The sequence below is a fragment of the Morus notabilis genome, unplaced genomic scaffold (assembly GCF_000414095.1).
Source record: "Morus notabilis unplaced genomic scaffold, ASM41409v2 Scaffold317, whole genome shotgun sequence".
In the NCBI taxonomy this organism is placed as follows: domain Eukaryota; kingdom Viridiplantae; phylum Streptophyta; class Magnoliopsida; order Rosales; family Moraceae; genus Morus; species Morus notabilis.
In genome coordinates, this window is record NW_010363634.1 from 590,815 (window position 1) to 604,049 (window position 13,235).

Consider the following 13,235-nt stretch of genomic DNA (forward strand, 5'->3'; position numbering starts at 1 on the left):
AAAGAATTTATTTTTAAGAGTGTATAAATTTAATTTTTTATTTTTTATTTTTGATAAATATTTTTTATTAGTATAATTATTTAACTAAAAAGATGATAAATTAAAAATAAATGATAAAAATTTTAACTCATAAACTTTTAAGGGATATTTATTAAAATTATTACAAGTTAAAAATAAATGGAATTTTTTATGAGTGTACTTTTTTGTCACCAATTTGACACAAGCATCATTAAAATGTGGCACATTGCAAGGGAGGAGGGAGGGCGCATTACCAATTCTGGGCAAGTTGTCAAAACCCTATAAGTTTAAGGACAAATTTACAAGATACCTTAAAAGATAAATTTTAGATAGATCATAAAAGAGGGAGTTAAAAAGAAATAGAATCACTAGATAAATGAATAGAATAAAAAAAGAGAGAGCAAAGATTCAAGAGAAAGAATGAGAACAAAAAAGGAACCAAAAATCTTAGTACTCGTTTATCAACTAAAAATTGAATTGAAAACAAAAACTAAATTATTCACTAAAAATGAAAATCCTAATCCCATCTTAATTTAATAATAAGATATCTTAATAGATAAGCACAATCCTAAAGAAACTTAAATTCTAAAAATAATTCAAATCTTAAAAATAAACAGAACTTTAAATGCAATATTAAATATTAAATATTAAAATTAACTAAATTCTAATACTCCACCAACTCCCTTACATCATAAACTAAAGGGTGTTCACGGATTGAAATCTACGGATTAAGGGTCAATTCACAATTCAATCAAAAAACTTTTTAAGATACAAAACTTTTTTTGGATCTAATCCAATTCAATTCAAAAACTTGTTGGATTTTGCAGATTGGATTCACAGATTCCACAAATTACAACATTTAAACTTAGTTTTCATTCATTCAAAATAAAACACAACATGAAATGATCTTCACAATTATCAATAACAATTTAAAGTTTAAAAGTTTACAACATCCACAGCCCACATAAACATAGCATAACATAAAACCCTTCAACAAATTTTAAATTGTTACAACCCAATTAATTGCCATAAAATATGAATAATTAAATAATATAACATTTAGATATATACAAAAAAAATTTCAAAAGATAAAAATAAAACTTAACCTAAAAAATTATATGTATGTATATAATACGTTTCTGATTTACAGATTTTGCAGATTGAGAAATAATCAATCCACAAACCGATCCAAAACCTTCGGATTGAAAAATTTCCAATATGTGTTTAATACAAAAACTTTTCCAACACAATCCCAACCTTAAATTAGATTGGATTTGACGAATCAATTAAATGATTCTATGAATATCAAAACCCTACAAGTTCAAAGACAAATTTATAAAATACCCTAAAAGATATAAAATTTAGATAGATCATAGAAGATAAATAGTTAAAAGAGAAATAGAACCACTAGATATATAAAGAGAATCAAAAAGAAAGAGCAAAGATTCAAGAGAAAGAATGAGAACAAAAAAGGAACTAAAAACATCAGTACTCATTTATCAACCAAAAAATGTATTGAAAACAAAAACTATATTATTCACAAAAAATGAAAATCCTAATCCATCTTAATTTGATAATGAGATAAACATAAATATTTTAAAATATCTTAATTGATAAGCATAATCCTAAAGAAAACTTAATTCATAAAAATAATTCAAATCTTAAAAATAAACATAACTTTAAATGTAATATTATATACTAAATATTAAAATTAACTAAATGCTATTACTCCAATTCCCTTACATCACATACAAGCCAAAGTGGTACACCGCGCTTGCATATCTATCCTGTGGGGAAACGCCCATTGTCATCTCTCAAAGTACAGGATTATGCTCCCGCAAAATAATAATAATAATAATAATAATAATAATAATAATAAGAAAAATTTTCTAATACACTTGACGTATCGGTATGCTAAGTTTTTTTATCATCAAATCTACATATTTTTTAATTTTTTATGTGATTTTATGCAAATCTAATGAACATAAAACTTGACTTATCAGCATATTAACATATTAAAAAAAGTCTTAATAATAATGATGATGGTGGTAATGATAATGATAATTTAGAGTACACGTCAAAGTTAAAAGGAGGATACCAGGATAAAAAGGAAAAAAAAAAAAAAGAAAGAAGATTTCCATGGTAGGAATTAAAAAAATAAATTATTAGTAAGTTTCTGTTTTACATATCTATATTTGTTTTATTTTAATATAATTTTGTGCAAATTAAACGATAAAAAGTGTGCAGTACTGTTTTGTATTACTATTAATACAAGGCCTATAACAGAAGACCCAGAAAAAATTGTCAATGAAAACCTTTTCTAAATCCCACCCATATCAGATAAACAATACATCACAAAAATATTGACTTTATTTATATTTCTCCAAATTATTTTTAAGATTATTTACATTTTCGTACCTTTATTAAGTTAATTCAAAAAGTACACCTTTATCAATCTCATTAAATATATACCTTAAATTAAATTTATTACACAAATTTGTACTTTTTAAAGTCAATATTCAAATTTGACCTAAAATACCCATAATACCCTTACTAAAATACCCATAATACGCTTAAAACGGTCAGCTCTCAAAATAAGAGAGAAAAAAGTATAGAACTGAAAAGGGATTTTTTCTCCCCAAATTCACCTCTCGCCTTTACGCGACGATAGTCGAATCAATGCAAGTTGCTATTCTCTTTTTTCCTCTCCTAGTTTATGTCTTTCCTCCCATTTTCTTCCCCTCTTCCCAAACATAACCCGAATGTGTCAACCCAAGGAAGCAACAAGATCAATCTTTTGTAAAGTTGTTATTTTCGAAGTTACATCACTTTATTTAATAAATTCAAAAATAATTAAATCATTTACTTGAACAAATAGGACACAAAATGTCGCTCAACAAAAAGAACATAAAATGAAACCACAGGAGCCTATACACAAGTTCGGTTCAGATGTTTAATTTCTTTTAGAACTCATCATCCTGTCCACTGTTTTGAAATATTTTTCTGACAAATTGCTGAAAACCGTGGATTTAAAACATTTATATTCAGTTAAAAGTCACCAGGTTGATACCAAGCTGCACAACTATGTCAATGCTTGCGCCATTAGGGACCGATGGGATAGCTGCCGTTCGTAGAGCTCGCGAAAGATCCGATATTTGGCATCATGGTACTTCTTCACTTTGGGATCTTTAGAAGGATGAATAACCTACCAAATTCAAATATGAAAACTGAAAAAAAAAAAAACAAAATAAAGGATGCCAAAGTCTATTATATTTCTCTTTTTTTAATACAAAACAGACATAAGTCTCCCTGAGTCCTTTTTTCAGTCCTTTATTTTTAAGTGGTTCCTGTCTTGAGAATTACAGGTTATGAAAATCATTCAGGGAGGTGCCAGTTAACCATAGACATTATTCAGGTGGCTTATTCACTTTGTTAGATTAACGACTAACCAAGAGAGGAATATGTTAATTTCAAAATTTTAGCGAACCAAAAAAAAAATCCAATCTCATTTCCGAGTGTTAGTGAATTACCAAAGAACTATGGCTAAAATCTAAATATTAGAAACAAAAAAAAAAAAATGATAACAGTAATTAATGCATACCCGACCGGCTGCATTTAGAGCCTTCATAGCCTCGTGCACGCTAGAATACTTTCTTGCAGCAACAGAGCCAAGAATGGCAGCACCCAAGAGCACAGATTCGCTTTCTCGTGGCAGAATAATAGGACAACCTGAAAGAACAATTTCTTAGAAAGCTAGAACTGAATATGTGTGAAGATGTCTAGAAGACTTCTTCCATGAATATATAACAGGAAAAATGAGAAAACATTTAAAGCAAGTTAATTTGAGAATCTAGAAAACCCCATGAATGCCCCAACAACTGTTTATCTACTTTAACCTATTAATACGCAGAACCAGTTTGATAATTGTACAGCTACATTATTCAGTTCAAAGCAAAACTTGCTGTGAAAGGTAAACAATATAGGTCCAAAAACCTAAGCTAAACACAACATAAATGAAGACTCGCGACAAAAGTAGCTTTAGGTAAAAAATTTAAAAAAAGGGCCCATAAATCGAAAATGAAAAACATAAATACACTTCAGCAACGACATACATAATACATAAATGAAAAAAAAAAAAAACAAAAAAAACAAAAAAAACAAAAAAAACAAACAAAACAAACAAACAAACAAAGGGAGAGGGGAAAGAGAGAGAAAAATACCGATTATATCTGCATGTTCTTGAACAAATAATGGGTTCTTTGCAAGGCCACCGCATGCAAGTATAGTGTCAATCTGAAAAGGAGAGGACAGGAGAGAAAATGAAGTCAAAAGATGGAAGCAATCCATAATAAGGAACCTGGAATGCACCTGGAATGCGAAGAGATATGTAGGAATCAAAGAGGATACTCGGAAAGAAGTTTACTTCAAACAATATATACACATACACATATGTATGTATATATATAATATATATACACATATGCATCTATATATATATATAATTACATGAGAAACAAAATAAACCTGTTCAAGATATGTGACTCTAACGACAATTCTCTGCTGTTTTATTAGATTTTTTAACGATGCAAAAGAATCAAATACCTTTTACAATGTAAATATTAACTAAATCAACCTAAGAAAATATGCAAATTATGATGGAGTATATCCTTACTTTGTGACCATGGGCATTACAGTGCTCCACAATGTGACGTGTACCATATGCAATACCTTCGACTGTAGCAAGGTACAAAAGAGCCAGCTGCTTCTCACTTGTGTCAAGAGTTAAGCCACAGACTATTCCTTTTGCTTTTGGGTCTGCAATAGGTGACCTGAGCTATCACAACTTTATCAGCTTATAAAAGATTTTGGCACTAAGAGTCTAAGACCAGAGAAGTCCAGCCTAAGTGTGTATGCATAATTATTCACCTATTTCCATGGAAATCAGGAAGGACATGTGTCTCTTCAGTCAATGAAGCAAGAAACGGAAGCTTCAGATCAAGCGTCATTGTTTCTAATGTCTTGTTCAGAAGTTCAAATATAGAGATATCTAGGAATTCATAATGACACGGAAAGAGGGAGAGTGAAAGACGAAGAAAGAGAGAGAGATCCACTTAAGTTAGTGTTAACTACGTCTACCCTGCCAATATCAAAATAACATTTCACACTAACTAGAGGGGAAAAAAAAAGCTCACTTCGAGAAGCTGCACGATTTGCAAGGAGAGCAGAAGCAACATGGTTTTCAATTACGTGATCCAATAATGCACCAGTAGCACTTTGACCACCTTCTGTAAGCCAATATTCTGGTACCATAGCTGAACACGTGTAGAAAATAAATTATATAAACAACGTTTGAGTCCCAATTAGCAATGATAAAACTGTGGAACTATGCTCCACTTCAAAAAGGCAGAAGACAATTAGACATGGAAGCATTCCCATTATGCCATTGATCTTCAATTGACCAGTAGCACTCAGGTGTGTGTGTGTGTGTGTGTAAATGACTCTTATAATTCTTTGGCCATACAATGTATCGACTTGCTGTATTTCAAAAGTGTACCTGACCAAAATGGTCCCCAGACCCCCGGAATGAATAGCTTGCTCTTTGATACAGCCATATGGCAAGTAGAGGTTCCACATACCAACACCATGCGATGGCATAGAGCTTCCACATCATCCTCTGAAACATGTGCATTTTGTTTCAAAGAAAATATTGTTATTTTGTACGACTGACTGAATAATGTTAACAAAGAAATAGCATACGAATTACTCATAATAACCTTTTGCTTCAGAATCTGAGACAGGCACGCTTTCCATTACCCCCACACCACCAGCATGAGCGTCAATTAATGAAGTCCCAACAGGAATTCCTGCTAACAAACCTAATTCCTGGAATCAAGTTCAGACTTCAGAGAATAATAATAATAATAATTAAAAAAAAAAGCAACAACACGTGCTGTATAGTATATCATGTCGAGACACCCTTTAAAGCCCACAACAAAAGAACTTAAGAACATATTCACATTCTTCCAAGTCAATCAAGTTTTTGCTCGGCTTAAGGACCTCAAGGGAGCGCCAGTTGAAATCAATGGGAAATCTTCAGTACAAAATTTTCTTGCCTTCGCAGCAGTTGGAGTTAGACCAGAACCCAACGCATGGCCAGGGAAAGCTACACTTCGTCCTGTTAGCACAACACATTGTCAAGACACTACCATAAGTATCACACTATGACAAAAGAAGTATACTAAGTACAAAGAAACCGAGGAATAATTAATATCTACCCATAGATAGGGACAAACAAAAGAAGACATATTTGCGTAAAACATAAAAGGAGTCATATGGAGCAGCTTCCAAATTTAACTCTATTTTTCATTACTATCAACTATGTTATGCATAATAGTAACGCTTTTTCATTACCATCAACTAGGTTATGCATAATAGTAATGTACACGAATCGCTTCTTGATAATTCACAACTAGCAATTCTGTGCTGGAGAAGTAATTAAGAGAAATAGAGCACAGTAATCTTTGTTTAAGCATGAATAATTCCCCCTTTCCGAAGAACACAAGAAGGTTGCCGCGATTGAAAAAAAAAAGGTCAGTTGTTGCTGAATTAATAATTTAAAATTGCAACAAAACTCTCGCCGCCCTTTTCAACAATTAAGTCGATTACTACTCTACAATCAAGCCACTTAACAGCCTTTACAGCCCAACCAGAAGAAATGAAAAAAATAGGTTACCGATCGTATATACTATACATCACACAACAGTACACATATATGGAAAGATTCATAGAAAATTATTACAAGCACAATCCTAGAGCATACCTATCTTAGCATGATGACCCTCTACAAGGTCAGCCAATCCAATCTCCTCCCAAAAATCGTCATCCCATCCACAAGCTTCCATATCTCGTGAATCTTTCTCACTGTTTTGTTGCATGTGTGCATGACCAAGATATGTCCACTTACACACTGTGGTACACAGACTTCTAGTATCATCTCCTGTTGCTCTAGGAAAATTCAAACAAATCTTAAGATTTGTATTCATAAATTCCTCTTAATTTCTACATCTACCTAGACTAAGAAAGTTTTGTCAAATATCAAGCTGAAGCAAACACCTGTATGACAACCAATCACTCAAATCCATCCACCTGAACACCATTGACCATGATTCTTGCAAATTTTCTTTCACCCACAAAAGCTGCAAAAGAAACAATTTGATATTTGGAAAGAATGTGAATGGTTGAAACCCATAAGGAAATGAGAGGTAAGAAAACAAATTGATTTAAATTTAAACGTATTTATCAAATGAACAAGCATGATCATATCCTCAAATAATCTCACAAGGTAAACCACGATGCATTAGAAGCTGTCATCAATTTTAGCTATAAAAAAACTTTATGCCAGCTAAAAGATCAAAAATAGAAGTTTCTTATCCCAATGCCAGATGTCCCCCAGCCAAGGAAAAAAGTATATATACATATATTTATATCCCAGCACAAGACTATATCGTTGCTTAAGACCAGTTGGTCTAGTGGCACTGGGGGGTTTGGATAGGATGGGGTTTAGGGGGAGGTTGCAGGTGATCCCATATTGTATCAAAAAAAAAAAAAAAGACTATATCATCAGATTAGCTGTTGTAACTTGTAAGAGTAACTCCAACTATGTTAGCCATTTTATGTTTTTAGCCAAAATGGCTAATGGATTAGCTTTTTTTTTTGTGTGGCTTTTTTCTGTTCCAACCATTAGCTAAATGGTTAGCTATTTTGAAGAATGCGTTTCACACTAGCTAAATATAGCTAGCATGGAGAGGCTAGCCATTTAATTTTTTGTATTATTTTATTCTTTCAACTGTAATAAATGCAAAGGTTTTTTTTTAAATTCAATAAAGTTATTTATATTTTTAATTCAATAAATATTAAAATACTCTACATTTAGCTAAAATAGGGAGTATGGTTGGAGTGAAACACCCAAAAATTGCTAGCTTAGTTTTCTAGTCATTTTAGCTAAAATTTAACTAAAATTTAGAGAGTTCCCTTTGAGATGCTCTAAGTACCTTTGGTGGCTGCATTTCAGGGGAGAGAGCCCCACCACAGTACTGCAATACAGGCGAATTACGTGAATTGATTCTCTCAGCTTGTTCTACAGCTCTGTGGTCCATCCACACTATTATGTTTCTTCTAGAGTCACCACTCCAAGATACAGTAACAGGAGAGCCATCGGAATCAACAGCAACTGCGAGGAGATTATAATTTTAGCATAGTATATAACTTTACAGGCTCCATATAACTTTACAAGCTCCTTTAGCAAAAACATTAATAGGCTAAACAAGTCAGACAATGTTCTCTTAATAAAGACTGTGGTGAAAAAATGAAAAAAATAAAATAAAATAAAGTACATACCAAGAGAACAAGTAGCTGCAAATCCAATACCCTTTACTTCTTCCCCAGCAATATTTGCAATGGAGCATGCAGCTTTCACAGCAGCACAGACTGCAAGCCAGATATCCGTAGAAGATTGCTGATTTTCAAAAGCATCACTGATCTTTCAGTAAACCACATCTAACTGAATAGTTCACTTCGCTCAATGAAAACATGCAAGATTGCAACATGAATGCAAATTCTCCAACATCTTTCCTGATGCTTTAAATGGCCATTTGAATATGGTATGGTTACGAGACCAATATGGAAAATTTTAAACTTCTAAGGATTCAAAAATTGCCCACACTCCACTACAATTTACAAGTACAAATGAAGGTCAATTGCTCAATTTTCCTACCTCAATGCAGTCGCCCTCTTTCCAAATCTGTATTGGGCTACTGGACGAACCAAGAAGCTTCCCATTTTCATCAAATAGACCTATAATGTGTTAACTTTAAACAAGTCTAATGTCTGAATATTCTACGTAACTAAGCACAATACGATATAAGAAAGAACAAAATTTGTTTCTTCAAAAGAAGAAACGAAAGTTAAGATTCAATCTTGGCACAGTTGTACATTGTTTTGTGATGATGAAATAGGAATTACAACCACCTCTCTCTCCAACCTTTATAAGTGTCTTTTAACCGAGAGAGAAAAGGACAAATCGAACAATATCATGGAAATTAATACAGTTTTCAAAACATCAGGCAAAAATATAAGGGAAGCACAGAACGAGACTAAAGCATTAATAAGTCCGAAATGCAAATCAAAATACATTATCGAGCTATTGATCTTAATCTCAGAACGTACAAAATTTGAGAAAGCCTAACACAGAAACGCACAAAAAAAAAACACACACACATTTCAATGCATAAAATCGAACTATTAATCTTGAACGCATAACATACGAGGTTTCAAAAATCCAAACACAGAACGGCAAGAGAGAAACGAACAGTTCGATGCATATTACAACTGTCGAACCACAAACAACGAATCAAAAAAACCACAACCAAACTACTTATTTTAATCTCAAAACTTACAAGTTTCAAAAATCCAAACACAGAACTGCAGAGAAAAAAAAGAAAGAAAAAAGAAAAACCGGAATCAAGCAATTAATCGTAATCGCAGAACATACAAAGTTTCAAAATTCCAAAACACACTAGAAAGGCAAGAGAAAGAAACAAACGTTTCAATACATTTCCACAAATGCCGAACCACAACACCATCAAACTCATCAAGAAAACCGCAATCAGACAACGAAACCTGCGCAATTTCCACAATCCAAACACATACAAATGCATCGGAATGAAAGATATGTTAGAGGTAGAGACCTGCACGAGCGCTGCCGGTGCCGACGTCGACACCGAGGAAAACGGTGCGGGCGAGAACGCCATCCACATCGCCATCGCCGGCGGTGGCGGAGGCGGCGGCCATCTCGAGATAGACAGCGGAGGCGGAGGAGGAGAGATTTTGGTAAGAGGAAGAAGAAGATTGTTGGTGTAGATGAGATTTTGACTTTTGTTGGCCTAATAACGGTATCGTATCGGACCCTCGTCTTTTACCTGACATTTCTTTTCTTTTTGTTTTTATTTTTGCTCTCTCTTTAAGTCTTCGTTGTCTTTTTCCTTTTCAGAAAAATTTCTCTCCTTTCCTCTTGCTTTTTAGACAAGCAACTATGGTCAGAGACTCGTGGGCCGGCCCGAGCCCATTCTGACATAGTGTTAGATTAGGCCGGTTCTGTATGATACTGTTTTAAGATGGGAAATAGTAAAAAATATGCTAATATGAAAAGCTTAAGAAAGTATATAGGTTAATTTTTAGTTATAGAAATTAATATATTATAATTTGTCAAGTTATGATTTATAACCAGATAAGTTATGGACAAACTTGTCAAGTTATGATTCATAGCCAGACAAGTTATGGATAAAAACCGTGAATTATGGACAATAACTTGTCAAGTTATGGTTCATAACCAGACAAGTTATGGACGAAAACAGTAATTTGGCCTATTTATTAACATATGTAAACTATTAGCCTATTAATTTTAATTCATCTCAAATCTTTGTCTATTTCCCTCTTTTTCCCTTTTAAGATACAATATAGCCCAATAAAATTTGTGTGCTGGGTTGGGCTACCATTTCTCAGCCCAAAGACTGACCCAACACGACCAGTAAAAATTCATGAGTCAGATTGGATTTAGGTCATGTCGGACCCAACATGAGCTGGCCCGTGCCGGCCCATGTAAGGCCCACTTAATTCGGCCCATATAAGCCCACAGTTTCCATTAACTAAATAAATATATATTTTCATATTTTGATTAACTATTCAGACTTTTATTAACTTGTTTAAAAATTTAAAAATAAATATTAAAAAAATTAAAAAATAAAGACTAAGATGGACTGACACATCTAAACTTACGATGAGTCAAGATGGGTCTACCCATCCTAACTCATTGATGGGGCTCAAATGGGCCGGCTTGTTCATGGTCTATGGCACAGTCTAGTCTGACTCATAGAAAATTGGCTCATGGTATGGGCTGGCCGATGGTTGTTTTTATATGGACCGGCCCGACCCGTTCTTGCAACTTTATTGCTTTTATGGATTTTTTTTTCTTTTTTTCCCTTTTTTTTGTTCTCATAATGATATTTGTGGGGGGTGATGGTTATCGGTTTATTCGTTTATTTTGAGTGTTTACAGTAAGTTTTTTTTTTCTTTCTTGGTGTTTGTTTTTCTCATTGATTTTTTTATTTTTTTATTTTTTTTGAAAGGTTTTCTCATTGTTTTTTCTTGTCTTACTTCAGCTCTTTTTGTTTTTTAGTACTTCAGCTTTCCTTGTTGCTTTGGCTTTCTTGAAATTAGCTGAATAACCATCACCTTCCCTTTAATTAATTTTTTTTTCAACAAAGAATTGCTAAACTTACTATTACTCGGAGAAGGAAAATAAAAAGCCTAAAATGACTATGCTATTGGATTTTTTATGCGGAAATGTGTATCTAGTAAATCATGTATAACAAAAATTTAATAAACTTTAAAGATACTCTATAGAATACATTAATTTATGTACGAATAAATTAATTAAATTAATTTATGAATAAATTTACCCAGCAAACGATTAGGTTGATAACTTGAGTTCTTTGACCATGAACATTCTTCGCTCTAAGCTTGTTTAGAATACCCAAATCTTCCTCGTCAATTTCTTGAATCTATGATGATGTGTGTGTGGGCACACCTGAAACAAAATAGAATTAGCACTTAAACACTCAAGTTTTCCACGAACACCAATACATGCACGACGCGGAATTTAGGAGAAAATTTTCCTTTTCCTTACTCTATAAAACCAGCCACTATATGCTAGGGAGAGCAAAAATTGTGTTCTCTAATATTCTGCAATCTTCTATTTATAGAGTAGTAGTCAAACACCTAGAAGAAGTCTAAACTTGATCTCCAAGATAAAACTTGATAATTATCTCTCACTTCTAATTGGTTTTGGAAACAAAATCTCATCTCTCTCTCTTATCTTATTAGGCCAGCCACCACATGGATATTCCACCCCTGTGGTAGGCGCAAATTACAAGTAGGGAAGGAGAAAAAATTCTCATTTATCCTGCAGTCCAATTTGACTCAAATTCAAATTTTAATTAAAGTCAAACTTAATTTAATTTGAATTCAAATTAGACAACTTATCAAATAAGTCAATTGGATAACTTAGAAAGCAAGTAACTGAATCCCAAAAGGATTCTAACAGTGTTGGGCGTGTACACCATGTGAACTCCTCCACATGTGTGTTCCAAAATTCAAATTTAAATAATCGCATTAGTTAACTTATAATTAATTCTCAAATAATTATTCTTAAGCGTTCTATTTAAAACTTCATAATTCTAAAATTCTTATTTTGCCCTTAGGGTGCGTTTGTTACAGTGGGGGAATGATAATGGGAATAGGAGTGAGAATGGTAATGGGAATGGAATGGAAAAGAAAGTTGATTCATTTATTCGGTTGTAATTTTAAGAATTCTCTAGAAAGGAACATGAATATTTTCATGTTGACAAACTTACCCTTATGCTATATATAACACTAATATTTTATCTATCAATATAATATATAAAATGGAATATAATATAATAAAATTATTATTATATAATATATCATATAATTATGATATATAATATAACAATATCATTAAAATTGTTAATATAATTATAATATTATAATATATAAAATGTAATATAATATAATAAAATTATTATTATATAATTATGATATATAATATAACAATATTATTAAAATTGTTAATATAATTATAATATTATAATATATAAAATGTAATATAATATAATAAAATTATTATTATATAATTATGATATATAATATAACAATATTATTAAAATTGTTAATATAATTATAATATTATAATATATAAAATGTAATATAATATAATAAAATTATTATTATATAATTATGATATATAATATAACAATATTATTAAAATTGTTAATATAATTATAATATTATAATATATAAAATGTAATATAATATAATAAAATTATTATTATATAATTATGATATATAATATAACAATATTATTAAAATTGTTAATATAATTATAATATTATAATATATAAAATGTAATATAATATAATAAAATTATTATTATATAATTTATTATATTATAAGATATAACTACTATATAATATATTTTAATTATATTATAATATTGAAGGGTAATTATGAAAAAAATATATAAAAAAAAACTTAGAATGGTTATTCCTCCCATATGAGGAAGGAATGATGATTCACTCAAA

The 13,235-nt window shown here is 31.4% G+C and overlaps 1 protein-coding gene across 2 annotated transcripts; it reads right to left on the minus strand.

The window, feature by feature from the left end:
• Positions 1–2,911: 2,911 nt before the first annotated feature.
• Positions 2,912–10,015, minus strand: LOC21405689 (FGGY carbohydrate kinase domain-containing protein). 2 transcript variants are annotated; one of them, XM_024169856.1, is made up of 15 exons: positions 9,765–10,015; positions 8,792–8,871; positions 8,416–8,533; positions 8,070–8,248; positions 7,132–7,214; positions 6,839–7,023; positions 6,132–6,193; positions 5,793–5,901; positions 5,573–5,692; positions 5,211–5,330; positions 4,945–5,065; positions 4,691–4,847; positions 4,239–4,311; positions 3,620–3,747; positions 2,912–3,223 (listed from the first exon to the last, which is right to left on the minus strand). In XM_024169856.1, the coding sequence occupies exons 1-15, from the start codon at positions 10,000–10,002 to the stop codon at positions 3,101–3,103; spliced, it is 1,896 nt and encodes a 631-aa protein (XP_024025624.1). In that variant the 5' UTR covers positions 10,003–10,015; the 3' UTR covers positions 2,912–3,100. The 2 variants fall into 2 exon arrangements, with proteins under 2 accessions (XP_024025624.1, XP_024025625.1); XM_024169857.1 differs by having other exon boundaries at positions 8,792–8,848; positions 9,765–9,930.
• Between the last annotated feature and the right edge of the window lie 3,220 nt (positions 10,016–13,235).

Bases quoted from the DNA above. Each gene is read 5' to 3' on its own strand.
- LOC21405689 (XM_024169856.1), bottom strand. From the start codon at position 10,002: ATGTCAGGTAAAAGACGAGGGTCCGATACGATACCGTTATTAGGCCAA. The intron at 5,902-6,131 runs GCAAGAAAATTT...ACTTGATTCCAG, and splicing joins TAACTCCAACTGCTGCGAAG to GAATTAGGTTTGTTAGCAGG. The intron at 5,066-5,210 runs GTGAGCTTTTTT...ATGAATTCCTAG, and splicing joins AAATCGTGCAGCTTCTCGAA to ATATCTCTATATTTGAACTT.